General features: G+C 38.9%; 1 protein-coding gene across 1 annotated transcript in view; it reads right to left on the minus strand.

The window, feature by feature from the left end:
• Positions 1-21,561, minus strand: part of LOC150005126 (collagen alpha-4(VI) chain-like) — a 116,704-nt gene that overhangs the window by 77,095 nt on the left and 18,048 nt on the right. Inside the window, exons 6-12 of the mRNA XM_090283009.1 lie at positions 20,225-20,770; positions 19,251-19,805; positions 13,821-14,155; positions 12,798-12,876; positions 10,712-10,857; positions 10,486-10,578; positions 5,713-5,766 (exon numbers count right to left, since the gene is read on the minus strand). Coding sequence (XP_090139135.1) covers positions 5,713-5,766; positions 10,486-10,578; positions 10,712-10,857; positions 12,798-12,876; positions 13,821-14,155; positions 19,251-19,805; positions 20,225-20,770 — 1,808 coding nt within the window. The remainder of the gene's footprint in view (positions 1-5,712; positions 5,767-10,485; positions 10,579-10,711; positions 10,858-12,797; positions 12,877-13,820; positions 14,156-19,250; positions 19,806-20,224; positions 20,771-21,561) is intronic.

The raw sequence follows: 21,561 nt of genomic DNA on the forward strand, positions 1-21,561 counted from the left end.
ACCTAGGGAAATCAAATTCGCAAAGACAGGAAATAGAATCGTGGTTGCCAAGGGGTGGTGGGAGAGGGAGATAGGAAGTTAGTGTTTAATGGGGACAGTTTTGCAAGATGAAGGGTACTCAGAAGATGGATGGTGGTGATAGTTGAGCAACAATGTGAATGTACTTAAAACTACTTACCTATATACTTGAAAATGGTTAAGACAGTAAATTTTATGTGATGTGTATTCTACCACAATTTAAATTATATTTTAATTAAAAAGAAATTTGTAAAGAAAAACCCCACTCTTATGATTTCTATTCCCAATTTCTAAAGTTTCAATTGCTACAATATATATCTATAATTGGCTATGTGTTTTCCTCAAATTAGTCCACAGGGAAAAGAAAAAGTATTCTTAAATTTGGGTCCTTACAAAGTTTCTCATATTTCAGAGTACTCTCTCTACTTAACTCCTCTCTTTATTTAATCTTGAACAACATAATATTGACATACAGTCAGTGTTTATTTGAGATATTTGGGGGGTGTTTATGAATGTCAACTACCAGATCAGTTTTTAAAAAAGATAATAAAAAAATCTAAATGATTATTTATTATACCTGAGGGTAAGACTTCACAATTTCAAATGTTAGATGGTATGCAAACAAGACTTTTAAAAATCATTTTGTGATTACATTGTGGAGACCATAAAAATATTCTTACAAGAAAAATGAGGCAATGAGTTTGGAAGCAGGAAATAAAATTTGCGATGACAGGCTTCATAAACAGACTCAAAAGTGGTTTATCTTAAACCACTTAGACAGACGTGAACACAATATTCTCTAGAAAACTGGGTGAGATGTTTCCAAAAAGTGGCTCCAGTAATGCTGAAGAAAGTGGTATAGAAACTACATGGGAATAATTTTTAATTAAATGCTTAATAAAATATTAGAGAGGAAAAAAGCAGAATTTCCAATTTAATATATCATTTTACATAATAAAATATTTTTAAATGTTTATGTTTAAATAAGTTAAATATTATAAGTAGACATTTGTCTAATTCACCTATATTCCTAAGAGTCCATATATTTTAATAAGGCAAAAGCATTTTTTAGATGTTCTCATGAGAAAAAGGGAAGTGCCTTGTAATGAACACATATGTTTAATTGTTTTGAGGACAAAATTTGAACTTACTGTGTTTCTCATTTAGATATCAAGCTCTATCATGTTTAAAAACTGGTCTCCTCTTTGCTCACAAATTGCTTAAAGCTATCAGTTACAGCCATGATTTAATGGAAAGAATAACCTCACCAACAACTTTTCAAATGCTGGGTGGGTTCAAGTTACTTTGTGAGAAATGAGAATAATAATATCTTATTTTGTAGATGCAAGGAAGAAATGCATACAAAATGTTTGGACATCTAGCCAGCACATATGAAGATGTGAACAAATATTAACTATTTTCTTACTACTAAAGTTATGTGACTATTTTTGTGACCTTAGATAATCTGATTGATATATAACTAAGTCTAAGTCTTTGATGTGTAACCAATGAATATTTAAACCACCATCTCATAATAGGTAAATTTTGAAAATATATAGAATTCATGAGTCTAGCAGATTATATCTTCCAAAGATGCCCATGACAAATATTCATGCTCTTGGGTTCTGTGACCCTGTCACGCCCCCATCAAGAGGAGGAGTCTAATGCCCCCACCCGACTCTTGAATCTGGTCTGGATTTAGTGACTTGCTGTACCCAAGAGAATGTGACAGACAAGTTACTGCCTAATTTCTAAGGCTTGCTCAGAAGAAGCCTTGAAGCTTCAGCCTTAGTCTCCTGGAATGTTCACTCTCAGGACAGATACTCCCTGTTGAATGTTCCCTCTTAGACCCAGCTGTATACTTTCATTTTGGCTCTGTGATGCCCACCAGTCCAGCCATCCCAACAGAGGACCAGAGATAAGAGAGGAAGCCACCTTTACAGTGGGTCCTCCAGCCCCAACCTCAGACACCCATTGACAATCCCCCTGCCATTTTCTTTTCACTTTCCTCGCCCACAGAGTCCAAGAACTTAATAAAAATGATTGTTGTTTTACACCAGTAAGAGGTTTTCGGGGGAGTGGGGGGTAGTTATTTGTTCTTATAAACTTTCAATTTGAACCTATTGGGTTGGCCAAAAAGTTCATTTTGTTTTTTTCTGTAATATGGTTCTAGTAGCACTTAGCTGTCTTTATCTTCATTCAGAACAATTTTGTTACATTATGTTGTGATACTTTGTCATATCAACATGCATTTTTTAAAAACTTATCAAAATTGGTGAATTTTTGTGTAGGCATTTTAATATTGAAGATGGAAGAAAATATGCAACATTTCTAGACTATTATGCTTTATTATTTCAAGAAAGGTAAAAATGCTACTGAAACACAAAGAAAGATTTGTGCAGTGTATGGAGAAGGTGTTGTGACTGATCAAACCTGTCAAAAGTTGTTTGCGAAGTTTCATGCTAGAGATTTCTGGTGCAATGATGCTCCGAGGTGGGGTAAACAAGTTGAAGTTTATAGCGATCAAATCAAAACATTAATTGAGAACAATCAATGTTCTACCACATGGAATAGCTGACATACTCAAAATATCCAAATCAATAAAGTTATTGGTGAAAGTGAACAATATCTTTTATTTTATGGAAAAAAACTAAACAGACTTTTTGGCCAACCCAATACAAATTAAGGACCCCACTATGGAGCCTGTCCATCTGCAGATGTCTCTGCCATGGAACAACCCAATCTGACCTGCTTTGCAGGGAAATGACATTAAAAGCCACTCAGAAGACAACTATTTGAAGTCAACTTCTCATGTAAGAAATGCAGCAAAAAGCAAATGAAACCTACTAGAGCTACCCTGTCAGATACACACCCACTAGCCACACGTGGCTTGTCCAAATTGAGATGTGTTGTAAGTATAAAATACACACTGGACTGCAGAGATAGTATATTTTTAAAAGTAAGTCTCATATCAATTTTTGTATTAATTATATGTCTAAATAATTATATTTTGGACAGATTTGGTTAAATAAAATATATTATTAAAATCAACTTCACCTGTTTCTTTTTACATTCTTTAGAGTTCTACTATAAAATTTTAAATTATATAAAATTATATATAGTAGCCCTCCCTCTCATCCACCAGTGCATATGTTCTAAGACCCCTAGTGGATGCCTGAAACCACAGATAGTACTGAACATTAAACATACTGTCATTGCCTATACATACATACTTATGATGAGTTTAATTTATAAATTAGGCACAATAAGAACTTAATAATAAGTAATAATAAAATAGAACAGAGATAACAGTACACTGGAATAAAACTTATATGAATGTGGGTGGTCTCTCTCAAAATATATTATTGTACAGTACTCACCGGTCATCTTATAATGATGTGAGATGATAAAGTGCCTCCCAGATGAGAGGCACTTGTAGTTTAAGGTGTGACAGAAAAACTAGCACAAATTTATTTTTTCTTCTTCACAATATCACAGACAGAATATTCATTCTTTACCATAGATCTAAGCAACTTCAGCATGTGATTTTTTTTCTTTCCTTAGTAAGTCAAGTACTCCCACATTTTCACTTAAAGGAAGTCCTTTACCGCTGGTCTGTGGGATATCTAAATTACCAGCATCATGACGCTTGCATTTTAGAGCCATTATTAACTAAAATAAGAGTTACCTGAACACAAGCACTACAGCCCTGAGAAAGTCTGATAACCCAGACGGCTACTAAGTGACTAACCAGCAGGACCGTTGAGATGCTGGACAACGGGATGATTCACCCCTCATGAGGGACAGCACGAGACTTCATCATGTTGCTCAGAACAGCACAATTTAAAATGCATCAATGGTTTATTTCTGGAACCTTCCATTTAATATTTTGAACAGTGGTTGACCACATGTAACTGAAATCTCAGAAAGGAACACAGGAGCTGGTAAAAGGGCACTAGTGTATGCCATTCACATTATTTATCTTGCTTTGTACTAGAGGATCTTTATAAAATATCTTGGTTTTACGATATTAAGACAGAAGAGAAGGGGACAAAAATCACCTCCCACCCTTGACAAGTAAGGGCGTGTCGATCCTGTTTATCTGAAATTGGAGTCGGTGATCTTAATGGGTTGGTGAGACCTTCCTTAACATACTCTCTCCACTTTGGCAAGGCTCACTGAAACATAGCCCAAGCAGAAAAAAATAAAATAACACTTAAGGGACATTTTAAAACTTCATAAAAATGAGAAGGATATATTTTTACTACTCCTAAAAATCAACAACTCATATTACTGAATGTATTCTAACATCTAAGTCCACGCATGCTGAGGCAAAATACAAGTTGAACAATTCTCCAAAAAATGTCGTCAAAGAAATGGACCAGCTTACACAGGTCTCAGCAGCTGCATTTTTCTCTAGCTTCTGCTTATTTTCCAAGTTCAGGCAGCCTAAATGTTCATGATAATAAAATGACATGCTACTGGGGGCTTCAATGCTTATGTATACCACAGTTTGAAAAGTGTGGTCCAAGGACCCCTCAGGCCTCCAAGACCCTTTGGGAGGGGATGCTCACAAAGTTAAAACCATTTTCCCGGTTACACTAAGGTGTTATGTTCTTTTTTATTCTTATGCCACATATCAAGTGATATAACAACAGACTGAATAAAGAAGCAAATATATGAATCTAGTTGAATAAGCTAGACCTTAACGATATTCAAAAATATGTTTCAAAAATGCCACTCTTTTCACCAATATATTTTGTTTTGGACAATATAGTTTGTTATAAAAGAATGTGTCATTTATGTTAAGGGTTTTATTTTTGTTATTTTGAAATAAAATGGGTCATTTAAAATTCAGTTTTATTTCTAATGTGGTGAATAAATAACAATAGGTAGACACATCAGCAAAAGCTCTTCAAGGTCCTCAGTAATTTTTAAGAGCATAAAGGCTTATCCTTAGACCAGAAAGCTTGAGAACCAGTGGTATATACAAATTAAGTTTAACATGGACACCTGTGGCAAAGTGGCTTTCCATATTTTAAAATTAACTAAAAACAATGGGGTTGGTTTTAAAATCCTTTTGGTATTTATACGATGTAATAAAGATGATCCCTACCACCCTTCAGTCCTCTAGCTAGCAATTCTCTCTATAATATACATTTTCCTTAGCAGCCAATCACATGATAGATAATTTTCCCTGGGCCTATCAGTGGGTAACTATAACTCTATCACCTTTTCAGCCACTCAGGAAGGCTTCTGAGTGATCGTGTTATAAGAATGGCTTTGATTCTCTTCAATTTATTTAGTTAAACCACTTATAAATGTGGCTACGTCATTCGTAGTAACAAATTACCTGCAAATTAGTTCATGATTAACAATTCCTATTATATGCATGCACATTAAATACAGGTCATATTTTCAGTTATCACAAATTTACTCGTTAAAAAGAAAACAAAATGACCACACTTCCTCATTAAACTCCTTCCTGAGACTATATAACTTTACACAATTTGTGCACTTGACATTTGTTATAATAAATGGTTATTTTTACATATTTTAAACCCATTTTATTTTTAAACCCATTTTAAAATAGCATAGATGAGAAAAACTTTCATGACTTAAGTGCAATTAAGTGTTGTTAATATTTGACTCATTTTACCATATTCCATCAAAGAAAAAAGATTCAGTACTAACATGTCCACCTTCTTCACCAGGATAACCAGGTAACCCATCAGGCCCCTTCTCTCCCTGCGAAGAAGGGAAATCAAAATAAATCACTTGGACTCTAACTTCTTCATTTCTCAAATCTACATGAAATAAAAATTGTTACTAGTTGATTAATGTCTCATTAAGTTGGCATTTATTGAAAATCTACTAAATGTTGAACACAATGTGCAAAGACATAGAAACAAATATTCATGGTCTATCTTAACAGTGAAAATGTTAATACCCGTTTGGCTTAATATAATTGGTACATCAATCTATTTCTATTCTTCTAAAATACCTTTATAAGCCATTCTATTGTGAAAATTCAAATCAAAACTAGTTCGACTTCCGGCCAAGATGGAGGCTTAGACGGACGCGCTAGTCTCCCTCTACAACTAGAGAGGAATACAACTACTTCAAAACAAAGGATAACTAGAAATTCCAGAAAATAAAACTACACGGAAGCCCAACATATGAAGTTATAAACCAGCAGCGCCCATTGGGCAGGTAAGAGCAAAAGAGGGCGGCGCTGTTTGCGGTCGCACCTGGGACAGCGGCGGGGAGAACAATCCCGGCTGCAGTCGAACCCCCGGCAGCTCGCGACCCCAACACTGGGGAAAGCAGCCACCACATCGCCTTGAACAGTGAGGCCCAGGGGGGCGGGAGGACGGATCCCGGTCTCCTAGCGGAATAACTGTGTGAATCCATCTTGGACCCCCGCCCCCAAAGAAAGCGCCACAGGGCTGCGAAATAGGTCGCGGAGAGGCACTGGTCACTGGATTGTGACGCGTACACAGGCACTGCCCCCTACAGCCGGCCCAAGAAAACAAAACGCATCTGTCAAAATGAGGCAGACAACTATAGAAATCCTGGTGGTGCAGCTCACCAGGCAACAGATGGAGAACCTGACAGATGAACAGATAAGAAACCTGTCAGATGATCAGTTCTGGGCCATTGTTATCAGGTGGCTTACAGAATTCACAAAAGATTTGGAAAAAGATGAGAAAGAAGCGAAAAACACTCATAACAAAAGGAACAAAACCACATACGAGACAGATGGTGAGGAAATAAAATCCAGAGTTCATTTCAACAAACCGGAATATGGAGAAGGAACAAGCAGTCAACCAATGCAGCGAGAGGAAATGGGAAGCAACGATGAGAGGATCAGAAACCTCTGGGACAGCTATAAAAGGCCCAACATAAGAATCATTGGTTTGCCAGAGAGCGAGGAAGATGAACTAGAACTTGAAAAATTGAGTGAAAATATAAAAAAGGAGAACTTCCCAGACTTGGGGAAGGAAATAGACTTACAGGTCCAGGAAGCACAGAGAGTTCCAAAAAAACTGGACCCAGGGAGAACCACTCCAAGACACATTATAATCAAAATGTCAAAAATTAAAGATAAAGAGAGAATCTTAAAAGCAGCAAGAGAGAAGAAAAGAATTATGTACAAAGGGGTCCCAATTAGACTATCAGCTGACTTCTCAAGGGAAACCCTACAGGCAAGAAGAGACTGGCAAGAAATATTCAAAGTAATGAAAATCCAAAACCTACAACCACGAATACTCTATCCAGCGAAATTGTCATTCAGAATAGAAGGACAGAGAAAGTGTTTCCAGGACAAAATAAAACTGAAAGAGTTCATTAGATCCAAACCACTGTTATATGAGATGTTAAAGGGACTGGTTTAGAAAAAGGAGGATCAAGACAATGAAATCTAAAATGAAAACTGCATCACAAGAAACAACAGAAGCTAGGGAATTGAAACAAAGGCAAACTAAACAGGCAACGAGACTGGAAAAAGAACTATAGATACGGGGAACATATTGGGGGGAGGTCAACAGGGAGGGGGAATGGGGAGAGGGAGGGAGATGATATAGGCATTAAGGATCATGGTAGGAGGGAATGGAATAGACAGAGAGAGGTTGAGAAGAACTGTATGCACAACTAATGGACATGGTCTAAAAGGGGGGGACAACTGGAGGGAGGGGGGCCACCGGGTGGAGGGGAGCAGAGGGAAGGGAAATTGGCACAAATGTAATATTATAATCAATAAAACACATTAAAAAAAAAACTAGTTCTAGTTAAATGCTTAAGAAAAACTTATTCTTTTTAATGTCAATACTTTTCTTTATTGATAGCAAATTCTTTTTTTAAGTATTTTATTCATTTATTTACTTTATTGTTTGTTGATTTATTTATTTTTTTTTTAAATATGCTTTATTGTTATGCTGTTACAGTTGTCCCAATTTCTTTTCCCTTTGTTCCCCTCCACCAGTGGTATCCCTCCCTCCAGTTGTTCCCCCCTTTAGTCCATGCCCATTGGTTGTGCATATAGTTCTTCTCAACATCTTCCTGTCTACTCCACTCCCTCCTACTATGCTTGCTAATTCCTGCACCATCTCCCTCCCTTCCCCGCTTCCCCCTCTCTGCTGACCTCCCCCAAAAATGTTCCCCATACCTATAATTCTTTTTCCACTCTCGTTGCCTACTTAGTTTGCCTTTGTTTCAGTTCCCTAGCTTCTGTTGTTGGTTGTTGTGATACAGTTTTCATTTTAATGTTCATAGTTTTGATCCTCTTTCTCCTAAATAAGTCCCTTTAACATTTCATATAACAGTGGTTTGGATCTGATGAACTCCTTCAGTTTTACTTTGTCCTGGAAGCACTTTCTCTGCCCTTCTATTCTGAATGACAGCTTCTCTGGATAGAGTATTCATGGTTGTAGGTTTTTGCTTTACATTACTTTGAATATTTCTTGCCAGTCCCTTCTTGCCTGCAGAGTTTCTTTTGAGCTATCAGCTGATAGTCTAATTGGGACCCCTTTGTATGTAATTCTCTTCTTCTCTCTGGCTGCTTTTAAGATTATCTCTTTATCCTTAATTTTTGACATTTTGATTATAATGTGTCTTGGTGTGGTTCTCCCTGGGTCCAGTTTTTTTGGAACTCTCTGTGCTTCCTGGACCTGTAAATCTATTTCTTCTCCAAGTTAGGGAAGCTCTGCTTCATTATTTTTTCATATAATTTTTCAATTCCTAGTTCTTCTTTTTCACCTTCTAGCAACCCTATGATTTGGATGTTGGCCCGCTTATAGCTGTCCAATAAGCTTCTGAGCCTCTCCTCATTTTCCTCACTTCTCGTTTCCTCTTTCTGCACTTGGTGACCATTTGTCCCTTCCCTATGTTCTGATTTGTTAATTTGATCCCTGGTGTTCTTGCCCTCACCACTAGTTTCATATGTGTTTTTGTTCATTTCAGCAGGACTAGCCTTCATTCCTTTCCTGTCTTGTTTAAGATCTGCTGTTAGGTCTGTAAGCGCTTTTATAAGCAAATCTCTGTACTGTGCCTCAGAAAGATTTCCTATCTGCTGCTTCATTAGATTAGAAATTTGCTGTCTGTTCAGCTGTGTCACTGGGATCTCTATCATGATCTGTGCCATCCTGAACAGTTTTGTGTTTACCTTTGCTTCCTGGGCAGGGCTGTCACACCTCTTACGCTATAGGGGGGAGCTCTGTGCATTCGTCACAACTGTTATTTTTAAAGAGAGCTTTGACCTTGTTTTACAAAACATCCGGAAGCAAGAGTGTTATCACCATATTACTTATTTCTGTGTGACTCAGCTTGTTAGCCTCCCTTTTTTTTCCTACTTCTTCTTAGATACCTAAAAACACAAACTATTTCTTCTCAAGAGAGTTTGGCTTGCCATGTTATAGCCAGATGTGTTTATTTAGTCTAAAAACTGGTCAATAAAACATGGGAGCCACAGCCTATTTGTGATCAACAAAGATATGAAAGTCAATTCAACCAACCACTAATTTTAACAAACAGAAGGAGCAGAGAAGTCAAAAATTCAAACATTCTCATCTGTGATCTCTGTGCCATAGGCCATAAGTTGAAAACAAAACTAAACATGTCAAGAGGTTCCCAAGGTTGATTTTCTGATTCTCCAGTCTGATGTTTAAGAATATGAAGGGGTGGCAGTGGGGGTGGATAATCTAGTGCTATGGCATAACTATACTTTATTTTTCAAAAAAAGTAATTACACACTTTATACTATTCTAAACTAAAATTGATCCCCAAAGTCAGTAAGAGCTCATTCCAACAACCTCATGGAAAACCTTACAAGGAGAGTATGTAAAAAGATGGGCAAAGCCAAGGGGTCTGATTCAGCCTTACATGTGGATTTGTGACTATACCCCATCATGAAGCTATGGTCCCTATGAGAATGGAACCTGTGTCCCAGGATGTCTGAGGACCATTTCTAATGAGATATTCTCCCTTAGAAGTGTGCAGTAGTAAATTTCCTATCCCAACACTCAGAGTTAACAGAGAGATGTAAACCAGTGATTGCATTCTTCTTCAGGGTTTAATGCTATAGAGTAAGAGGTTAGATTGGAGGGAAAGAGGCATTGACTACTGTAAAGAAAGCAGATGATGGATAAGTGAAATGTTTGGAGACAAGAACCTCTGTGTAGTAAAAGAATCTATGTAAGTATTTGTCAAATACATGTAATCAGGTGGAAAAGGGCTTAAATTCTAAAATGCCTGTTCATAGCTGTGCAACTTTGGGAAAGTGATGTTCCATCTCTGAGCCTCAGTTTCAAACCCTTTAAATAACAGTTACCTCAAAGGTTTATTAAGAGGGTAGAATTAGGAAAACTATGCTAAAGACATAACATGGAGTCCGGTATGTAGTCATCTACGCTCATCTTCTTGAAATGTCAACTCTTTCCCATCCCCTGTCCACACCCAGGACATTCTCACCTTCCTCCCAGGGCTCCCAATATCACCTCTGTGCCCATCTTCTCCAATACACTTTGCATACGTATGGCAGCATGTTCTTTCTATGATTGTGTCCTGAAAGACAGAACCCATATCACATAATGACTTCTCATCTGTTAACCTACATCACATTACTCACTAACTAGACAAAATTCATTTGCTCAGGGTTTTTAAACCCCTGTGGATGGTGTTTAAAATGTGTACTTACAAGTTGCTTCAGTAAGATGCTTGGGAGGGATTGCAGTGTGATGCTCAGAGGTTGATTATATGCAAATCCTCTGCCAAATTCTAGCTCCTGAAGCTCTTCCAGTTTATGGACACCTTCCAGGCCAACCATGAGGAGTGCAGAGAATCCTTCAAGACACAAGCAGGTGGGCAACTTACTTGTATGTCTTTTGGATGATCTTTGTTTTGGCCCCAGATATTCATCCAGCATCCCACCCTTCCTATTTTTGTTAAAATCAAAACTAGTTCTTGGCATTCCTTCTTGAAGAATTTTGGTCTGATACTTTTCAATCCTGCCCTGCTGAAAGTTAAGCAGTCAGGTGGAACCGCAAATGACTCACAATTCCTATACAGTCCCTACCTTTTTATTTCATAGAACGTTTTCATCCATTATTGTGTTGTTACCTCCTTTTAAATCCATTCCTGATGTAGTTTTGGTTTACTCTTAGAAACTGTGGCATCATTACACTGATTTACAAATATTCTGGTTCCTCTCCTTAAAGGGCACGTGAAATGATTTTGCTTCTTTGGAAAAGTTATAAACTTTCAGTAAGCCTCAGTTCCTTACCTGTGAAAATACTACCCATCTCATGAAAGTTAGAACTGTCCATATGGTTTGCTCTGACCCATTAAATGTGAACATAGTGAGATGTGTCCCTCCCTGGGAGAAATTGGAAGAATAGGGAACAATTTGCCTCATTTCCTTTCCCCCACCATAGGAATAGACCCCTTTTCCAGCCTGGGTCCTTGAGTGTTGAACATGCAACATATATGAGTGGGCATGGGGCATAAAATGAATACATTCTTTCTTCGATAAGCCACTGAGATTTGGAGGCTGTTTGCTATTGCAGCATAACCTAGACTATTCTACTGAATCACACACTAGCCGATCATCTGGATTTGTCCACATAACAGAGAACAAGTGAACTAGGATTTGGCTAGAAATTACTGTTTCTAGAATTTCAGGATAAATATTAGTGTTAATATTTTGAACAGTAAATTCATATCCACACATCAGCTTTTTGCTATTGAAAAGAAAAAGCTGCTTAACAATCTTGTGGTTAAAAACTGTTATACATATTCTTAATTATTCCTGAAAATAAATTCCTGGAAATGGAATTGCTGATCTAGCACATAGGCAAAGTTTGCAGTCTTTTGTCACAGACTCCTAAACTTATTCCAGAGAAGTTGCAACAATTTAAACTTCCAGTAGTGATCTATTTGGTAAATTTAGCTGGAAACAAATTGTCATAAAAAATGTTCCAACACATTGTTAACCAAGGGAAAACATTCCCAGAACATGTTGAACATACCACACTGAAGAGGGAGAAGGATGAAGGGACCTTGAAAAAGTCATGTTACTGGTTTTTCACCCTGAGTTGGCTTGAGCCGTTATGTGACACAAACTGGGAATAGCCAGAGTAACCAGGTACAGTTGTACTGAAGGTACTGCCCAGGGACACCCATCTAGGGAACTGGTGGGTGCTGAAATGCAGCCAGCACACCACTCACCAAGCCAGACACCCAGGCACAGGATGGTACCCACCGGGACGTTTGGGCATCTTCTCCTAATTTCACAAAGATGCCATATAGACTAGCAGTAGCCCTTGGAGATGGAGGAGAAGGGAGGATTAGGGAGCAAACAGAGGGAAAGGGCTGTGGAAAGACCAAAGCCCATATTCAGGCTGATTCCTGAGTTTAGGGAAAAGACATGTGTGCCCCTACACAGCCTGAAAGAGCTGTCAGCACCCAAGCACCATAAGGTAGGAGTTGCGCCTTCACCCCTGTCTGCACCCTCAAAAGCAGATGCCAGGCTGGTGATTGGTCAGTCCTGTCTCAGAGAGGCCCTTGGTCAGTGCCAGGAATTGGGAGGATAGTGGGGCACAGGGTCTCAGCCCTGAACAACCCCTGATTCATACAAAGAGGGAGACTGGGTATCAGCCTAGTGGGCACTGAGCCCCTGTCACCTGGGTTAACATACAGGAGGCTTAACAAAGTCCAGTGCCATCTGGGAGAGTATCTCAGCCCCTGTGGAGGAGTGAGGCCCTTGCAGGAAACTGCTCACTTGCCTTTGCCGCGGAGAAGCTCAGATGTTTTCTTCAGTCTCTCTAAGTCATCATCCAGACCATCTGTAAACACTAAAAGGACCTGTTGTTTGGTGGGAATGGGTGTGGGGGAGGGTGGAAGAAGTGGGGAGGAAGAAAAGAGAGAGAGAGGGTGATGGGAAAGGAGGAAGAGGGGGAGGGTAGAGGGAAAGGGGTGGAGAAGATGGATGCTATAAATTGCACATTTCTTTAAAATGAAAGAATAAGGTTAGTTTTTCTGGTTGTATCCAGCCTTTTACCCTTTTATCCATCATTTTTACTTCAACTTCCCCCAGCTCTCTCTACAAAAAAAAAAAAAGAGAGAGAGAGAGAACCAGCATAACATGTTCACTTAAAAATACCTTCTAACAGTTGTCCTACAATATGCATCTTTATCAACATAAAAAATGAATTATACTAGTCAGGAAATAAATTCATAGGATGCATGGCTGAAGGAAAAAAAATTAATGTAACTTTTAAAGCTTGGAGATTTCATTTCTTAATAAATGTCACATGAAATCTTGCAATCTCTGAGGGCTTTTGTGGGTGTAAAGTTTTGAGGCATTAAGAAGAGAAGAGGCAGGTTGCACTAGAGAGCCATCAGCTATCATTAAAGACAGTTCAATGCTCACTGGAAAAGTAATGGGCCCTACTCTACGTGGCGATCAGTGACCATAAGGAGCTAGGGAGTCTCAAAATATCTTCCAGTGGTCTTTGAGATAGATTATTCCATGGAAGAATTTAGATCACTAACCTGTGGACAACTTGAGGGAAGGGACTTTATCCTTTCATCCCTATTGGCATTATTCAACATAGAGTGTCTAGAGCTTTGTTTGTTCACTAATCAGAGTACATTTCTGGTTGGTCTTTACTGGGTAAGACTATGGTTTTCCTTCATGTAGGATTTCCAAAGATTAGTTGGCCTCAGTTACAAAAACCTTATCCCCACCTCCCCTGACCCTGACCCTGCCTGATGGCTCCATAACATGCATTCTCACCATTAATTACCTTCACTTTAGCAGAAGAGGAGTGGATAGAATTATTTCCCAAGGACAGCAAAAAACCCACATCCATATGGTTGCTCTTGGAAGCCTGATGAACCAAGAACTTCTGAATGATTTCGTTACTATATTTGTGAAAGTCTGAATCATAGATAAGCTGGCCATTTGAGTCAGGAACCAGGTAGCGAAACATTGTGTGGATCTGACCAGGAACGCTACAGCTGATGTTAGAAAGCAAGGCCAACCGTTGCATCAGCTTTGGCAGTAACTCTTGAAGCTTCTCCTGATTTTGCCTTGTAGGAGTGGAGATATCAATTCCTACAGACAAATCTATGCTGCATACTTTGAAAGTGGAGGGAAAAAAAAAATCAAGTTAGTCATCTATAGGTGCATGACCAAGCCCAGAAGATATCAGCCAAGACTACCCTAAAAAAAGAATCCCAGACTACCCACAGAAGTATAAGGCTATTGTTTAATTTAAGGGATAGTTTGTCACACAGCAAAAGCTAACTGATAATATATATGCTGTTTTACATTTATATACCTCTGCAAATCCTATTCCCTCTATCTGGTGTCCTTTTCTCTCAATCCCAGTCTTGTTAACTCATAAATATCTTTCAAGCAGTGGTTTAAGTAACCTTTCAAATAACAGTTTGAAAGCTTTTTTTGACTCATGTCCTTAGCTCTTCATGTTGAGATATCAAATTCCCTTGATTTACTTAACTTGACCTTCTCTACCACTAAACAAGGATTCCTTGTTAGTAGGATTATGTCATCTTACTTTCCCAGTGCCTAATACAGATAGATGCTCATTAAATGTTTGACAAATGAATGAAGAAGGGAATGTAAATGACCATTGAATCTCCTTCAGCACAAGCTACACTTCTTCCTTCTCCTCCGGAAGTCTTCTTCCTCATTCACCACCCATGCATAACCCTCGTTTCAAAGGAGCATATTACAAAAGATCAGAACTGGCAATCACTCCCAATTTTCTCTTACTTCTATCTGAAAACTTTTAAGCCCCCCTTGGAAGAGTATAACTAGAATTTGAAGGTCCATTAATCTTTTGAGGGGGGAACTCAAGAGTTGGAAAATTTTAGCTTGGTAATAGTTAATAAGCTCAGTAGTTAATGCATGTAAAAAGCTATTGTTTCAGAACTGAGGGCACCGCCCACCCTGACTCCAGGAGACCACGAGAAAGTCAACCTTTGTGCTCCAGAAGAGACCATAAGCACTAAAGATAGTATCTGAGTCATTGTGTCCCAGGGAGAAACATCCCACAGCCCAGGACACATGACCCAGATAGAAAATCACTGGTCAATGGATGAATGAAAGGATGTTAGGAAAATTGCCAGACTGCATCTTTTATCTGATTAACCTCTTTCCTGAATTCCGAATCCCTTATCTACACTTTTTTCCCCCTTGAATTCCAAATTCCTTATCTATGCTTTTTCCTCCTTATAAGAATACTGGCTTAAAAGGAAATGTAAGACAGTCTGTTAGGGTGTATAACCCACTGTCTTCTCAGATCGCCAGCCATCTGAATAAAGTACCTGTAAAGATTCAATTCCTGTCTCTGCTTGTTAGTTCTGCTAGTGACGGGTTGCACAAACACCGACTTCTCCGGTTCCACTTTCAGTCTATCCCCACCCAGTCACAGGTATATAAAATCATCCACAAAACTCTGTTGAAGAGGTAAGAGCTGATGATCACAGATGCACCCAGATTAGAATCTGAATGAATGTCAATATGTAACTTATTGGCCATTAAAGGGTTGCTATTACAAATTACTTCTGGACAACAGACATAACTTGGCGCTGTCCAGGGCAAGCCAGGACATGTGGACATCTTCTCTTTAGACTAGCACACATTGGAGTATTTGGCTCAGAAGCAATAAAAACAAAACTGCACATGGGTGGGGGGAAATTTTAGGAAAATAAATACTGGACCCTTCACCAGTGAAAAGGGTTATAAACAGTGGCTTAAAGTTTCTCAGGTACCTGAGAAAAAAGGGTGAGCCATGAGTTTTCCATTTTATATTCCAGGCTGGTTAGCCAAATATGTTTCTGGAGTTGCCAAAATAGGAAATGACTTCCTCCCTTCCTTTTATATATAAAACATCTTGGTTTTGTTTTAATTGTTAAATATCTAATTGAAATTCACCAAAAGGAATTTCTGCAGATGAAAACCCCATTTTTATATCGGATCTGTTTTCAGAAAAAAAAAAATTTCCTTTTTGCAATATGGTATATTATTCCAACATTTCTGATTTACATTTTCTGCAGGGACATTTTCAGCTAGCTTTATTCTGTAATGCAAGAAGCATTTTCTTTCCCTGTTAATGGAGTGGGTTTCAACCTTGCCAGATAACCTCTAAGATCTTTATAATTCAGCTTCATGACCCTGGAATTCTAGAATTAATTAGATTTCAGCTATTATTAAAGTATCCAGCTAACTTTATCAAAAAAGTTGAAAGACAAAGCTGAAGATAAATAAAAATCCTAATTGACTGCATGATGCACAATGAACTGAAAAGAGAAGCTGGAATACTATATTTATTTTCCTCTCCTGGATAATACCCAGATGCATATGAAAACAAAAATAGAACTTTAATTTCTGAAGAACCTGAACTGCTTAATGCAGAATAGCACATAAACTATGCCTACTTAAAACATGTTACACATACACTCTTTTCAAATGATTTCTGAGTTCACAAAGGGCTCTGCAAAGTAGTCACATTCTTTAGACATTGTAAACAAAAATATTAATTTAATACCTTATAAAACTGGCTTTAGCTTTTGACACCAACTGCTGGGAAGTCCAACCCTGCCTCCATTATTTCCCATCTGTGCTTCTTAGCCTCTCTTACTTTTCTCATGATACTGGAAACTGGGTATCATAATAATAGCATCTGCTTCACATGGAGTTGAGGTAGGAATATTGGACTTACAGGTTCCGTTATATACTCTTACCTATGATTCCATACTAGACTGTACTTCACTATAACATACTATACATTACTATATCATATTACACCATTCAATGACATTCCATGCTATTCTATACTATACTACTATCATGAGCCTCATAATGACATTTCAGTCAATGACAGATCATTTACATCTGTGGTCCCAGAAGATTATTATGGAGTCAAAAATTCCTCTTGCCTAGTGATGTTGTAGCCATGATAAGGTCATAGTGCAATGTATGACTGTCAGTCTGTGGATAGTAATGTGATCAATAGAAATGCCTGGGGGCATTCTCCTGGGCCCCAGTGAGCATTCCACAGACATCTCTTTCTAAACCCATGTCACAACCAGACCAACATTTTTGTTCTTAATTCATTGCAGGAATCCGTTCAGAGATAATCAGTAGGAAACTTTGAAAAAAAAAAGTATATTACAGGCCCTGAGGTATACAGGCACACGGTGGGGGGGGGGGGTGGTGACACACAGCAAGATTACAGAGAGAGAGAAAGGGAGAGGGAGGGAGGGAAAGAGGAAGTGGGGGGAGAGGTAAACAGAGGGAGTGGGGGAGAGAGTGCAGAGGCCTGGAGTTCTGCTTTTTTGGGGGTCAAGCATAAGGGAGGAGGGGCTGTTCTGCACTTCACTCATTGGTTAATTTGAAGCATAAGAGGGTGAATTTAAAGCACAAGGGAAAAAAAGAAAAACAAGTGATGCCAATGGTCAATTATCAAAATCAACCATGAGACAAACACTGTGTTTATTCCAGACTTCTTTGAAGTAGATGTCCTTTTGAAATGGATGCCTTGGCAATGGAAGCTTAAATCAGGCACCTCGTTTACAAAAAGAAAAGCCCACAGTCAGGGCTTATATTACAATTACTCACTTGTTTGTGGTGATACTGGTGTAAACAAACATACGGTGCTACCAGTCCTATAAAAGTATAGTACCTACAATTACGTAGTGGGGTATACCACCTAGGTTTGTGTTAAGAGTACTCTATGATATCCACAGAATAACAAAATCACCTAAGGAAGTATTTCTCAGAAGGTACCCTCGTGGTACAAATTGACTGTTACAGAATAGTCATGAGGATGTGAAGTACAGCATAGGAAATGATATTTTAATAAGTATGGATTGTGTCAGATGGGTATGAGATTTATCAGGTTGCTCATTTAGTAAGTTATACAAATGTCTAATCACCAGGGTGTACACCTGAAACTAACATAATGTATGTCAACTGTCATTGAAAAAAAATTTTAAGTTTTTTAAAAAAGAGTATCCTCATAGTTAAGTGACACATGACTGTATATCATACCATGTAATACTCTTCTATATCATACTATGTTTCATTATGCCGGACTATACTAGCCTCATAGTTAAAGTGGGATTTTAGAAACAGTAGGATCAGCAGCTTCTTAGTAACAGAATCCTACCCAGAACTACTGAATCATAATCTGCATTTTAACAAGATTTCCAGGTGAGTCAAATGTGTGTTGATGTTTGAGAGGCCCTGTTACACTCTGCTCTACTGCACATACCAAAAAGCAATATAGAATAGTATTTAGTACACAAACTCTAGAATTAGACTTACTCAAGTTCAAATCTCAGCTTTGTTATTTACTTGGGCCAAATAACGTGGCTTTCCTGTGCCTTGGTTTCCTCATCTGTAAAACAGTATCTATTCAATAGGGTTATGTGAAGATTTAATGTCTAATACATGGAAGCCCTTGGAACAGCTCCTGGCACAGAAATAAGGCACCATCTAAAGCTTAGCTATCCTGATTATAATGTGGTTGTGCTGGGGAATCTCACTTCCTGTGGGAAGAAAGTAAAGTCATCCATGAAGACATTTTCTGGGTCAATCACTCACTGAAAGGCAAGTCTTGAGAAAAGATCAGAAGAACAGACCCAGACTGTTGGGAAGAGGAACCTTTGTCTCTGGACCTTGCTGTTTTGGATAGAAGCTTGAGGAGAAAAAAAATGGAATTGAGGATGACCTCAGCCATATGGAAGCAGATTAGTAACAAAGTAGAGAGTCCCCTGCACAGAGTCCCATCGAAAAGTGTGTGTTCTATTTCACATGAACCACTGTCTAATTGATATTACTATTCTCTGTTTCTATTTCTCTTTTGATATGACCCAATCTTCAGTAAGCTGTTTACACATTCCAGTCTGGTTTCATCTGTCTACCAGGAATAATGGGAAGACTTCTGAGGACTTTATAGAGACAGAGTTCTGAGAAAGTTCAGGCCTCTGGAGACCAGAGCCATGATAGCCAGGGAAAGATTTAAAGAATCCCCAGGGGAAAGCAAGTAATAACAGGAGTAGGAGTTCAGTCCAGTTGTCCTCCCCACAGGGTGATCTTCCCTCCCTCTCCCAGCTACAAGGATCAGTTTTCTTAGGAGAGCTAACAGAATTCCAGACACTTATGATGGGCTTGTGGATCAAATAACAAACCTTCTGTCACTGACCTTGAGGAATGCAGAGCTTAGAAAGAATTTCCTTCTCCAGATTCTGCAGGGATTCAAAACTGTCTTGATAGTACACTTTGTGAGGGTCATTAGTAATCTGCAAGAGCTGAGACTCTTTGGCATCTCCAACCCCAATGGCAAAAATAATTATGTTTCTCTCCCTGAGGGCCTTGGCTGGTATAGCTACATTGTCCTGGGCCACCCCATCGGTGATCACAATCAAATACTGATGAACACTGGGTCTCCCTCCTTTTGAACTGTCAAAAAAAGGCAGAGTGAAATTCAGGGCTTTCCCTGTGCGGGTGCCTTCATTCATCTGCTGAACTTTGGAGATGGCTTTGAGAATTTCCTCCTTGAAGAAGGATTGGTTGAGTCTGAATTCTTCCTGGGAGTTTGAGCTGAACTGCAAGAGACCAATCCGAATTTCATCAGCACCAATATTAGATCGATTCACCATCCTCTTCATGAACTCCTTCATCTTTTCAAAGTCTTTTGAGGAGATGGATTCTGAACCATCTATCAGAAAGATAATGTCAGCTTTCTTCCTCTTACAGGCTGGTGGGGGTGGGGGAAGAAAAGAAAAACAGAACATTCACTCAGAGCCTGAAATTAATTATAAGTCTTCAGAGACTGCCTGAGGTGGCGTATGTACAACATGAAAATATTTTTTGAAGGGGTTGGAAGGAGAAGTCAATGAAATAAATTTTCTATGACCCAGCATAAACCAGTCTCAAAATAGACACAGCTGTATAATAAAGATATAAAATGTGACCAGTTTGGTTCGTTCTAGATCATGGTCACTCTGTGTCCAACACTCATTTTTGTACTAGGGAATCCACTTTTCAAAAATGAAGCCTATTCACATAGATTAGACATATATATTTGGAGAGAGGGAGGGAGGGAGGAAGGGAGGGAGGGAGAGGAGAGGGAGAGAGAGAGAGGGAGAGAGTAAGAGATTGAAGAAAAATTCTTACTCTCTGAGGAGCAGATGTCTGTTACCACTTCTTGTTGGATGACCTTCAATGAATCAAACTCCTGCACAAAAAATATCTTGTCTTCAGCTATCTCCTTAAGCTCAGCAGTTTTAGCATCTCTGACCCCAATAGCATAAATGATAACTCTGTTTTCCCTCAACATCTCCGCAGCCTGAGCCACAGGGTCCGCAGATTGACCGTCGGTGATGACTATGAGATACCAAGGCACGTTGCTCCGAGCAGTGTTTCCAAAGATCTGAGCCATGTATCTCAAGGCCTGACCTGTCATGGTGCCACCTCCACTCTGCTGGATGCCATCGATGGCTACCTTCAGTCTTGTCACATTGGGATACTGGCTGAGAATAAACTGACTATTAATTCCATCTGAGTATTGCACAACTCCAAATCGTACTCTGTTGGGCCCAATTTGGAACATCTTTATCACTTCATTCATGAACACCTTCATTTCAAGAAAATCGTCTTGTTTGATGCTGCCAGACCCATCAATAAGGAAGTAAATATCTGCCTTCTCGACGTATGCACAGCCTAGGCAATGAGAAGAAGCAGCAACTCATTAGAAGGGAGGTGAGATGGTGTGTGATCCCAATAAAATGGAGCCCCAGCTGCCTACAGCAATAACCTGCTCAGTAACTCAGCCTGGATTGGCTGCCTCCCCTTCCTCTCTCTCATCTCCACTCCCCACCAGTGTGCCCTGGAGCCGCCTCCCAGATACACCACTTGCAACTAGAACCTTGTGTCAGAGTCTGTTTCTGGTGAACCCCACTTGAGACATGAAGCATTATTTGACATTTCTCAAATGGGGAAGTTGAGAACAGCTAAAAGTAAACTATCAGATTATATCTGAAGGTGTGAATTATCTCAGTATCCAATGGTCCTGCTTCCCAAGCAAGTCACACTTTTTAAACATATGGGTGCTTTCTGAAATTTAATTTAATTTTAATTTAAATGAATTTAAAACTTCCTGTTTTAGACCCTGTCTCCACTACTTACTAGCAGGTTTGCCCCTTTGCATCTCAATTTCCCAATCTGTCAAACAAGAATCTTAACACCTTCTCAGTGAGTTTATTGTGAGGATTAAATAAGATTATGGAAACAGAAGAGCTGAGTATTAAAAATTCATGGTTAAAATCAGCCAGTGTTTTATTTTTGTCACCTAGCAGATTCCTCCTAAAGAATAAGACACAACTTTCATTTCACACCTTTCAGGAAGGGCAACCTAGCCTTGGGTTATTAATGTCTGGATTCTTTTGACCCAGGGAAGAACCAAGAGCCTTTTAATGGTTCCTGGTCAAAAGGGACTGGTCTGAGAAGGGAAT

This window comes from Furipterus horrens, unplaced genomic scaffold (genome assembly GCF_987537825.1).
Source record: "Furipterus horrens unplaced genomic scaffold, mFurHor1.1.pri manual_scaffold_7, whole genome shotgun sequence".
NCBI lineage: Eukaryota > Metazoa > Chordata > Mammalia > Chiroptera > Furipteridae > Furipterus > Furipterus horrens.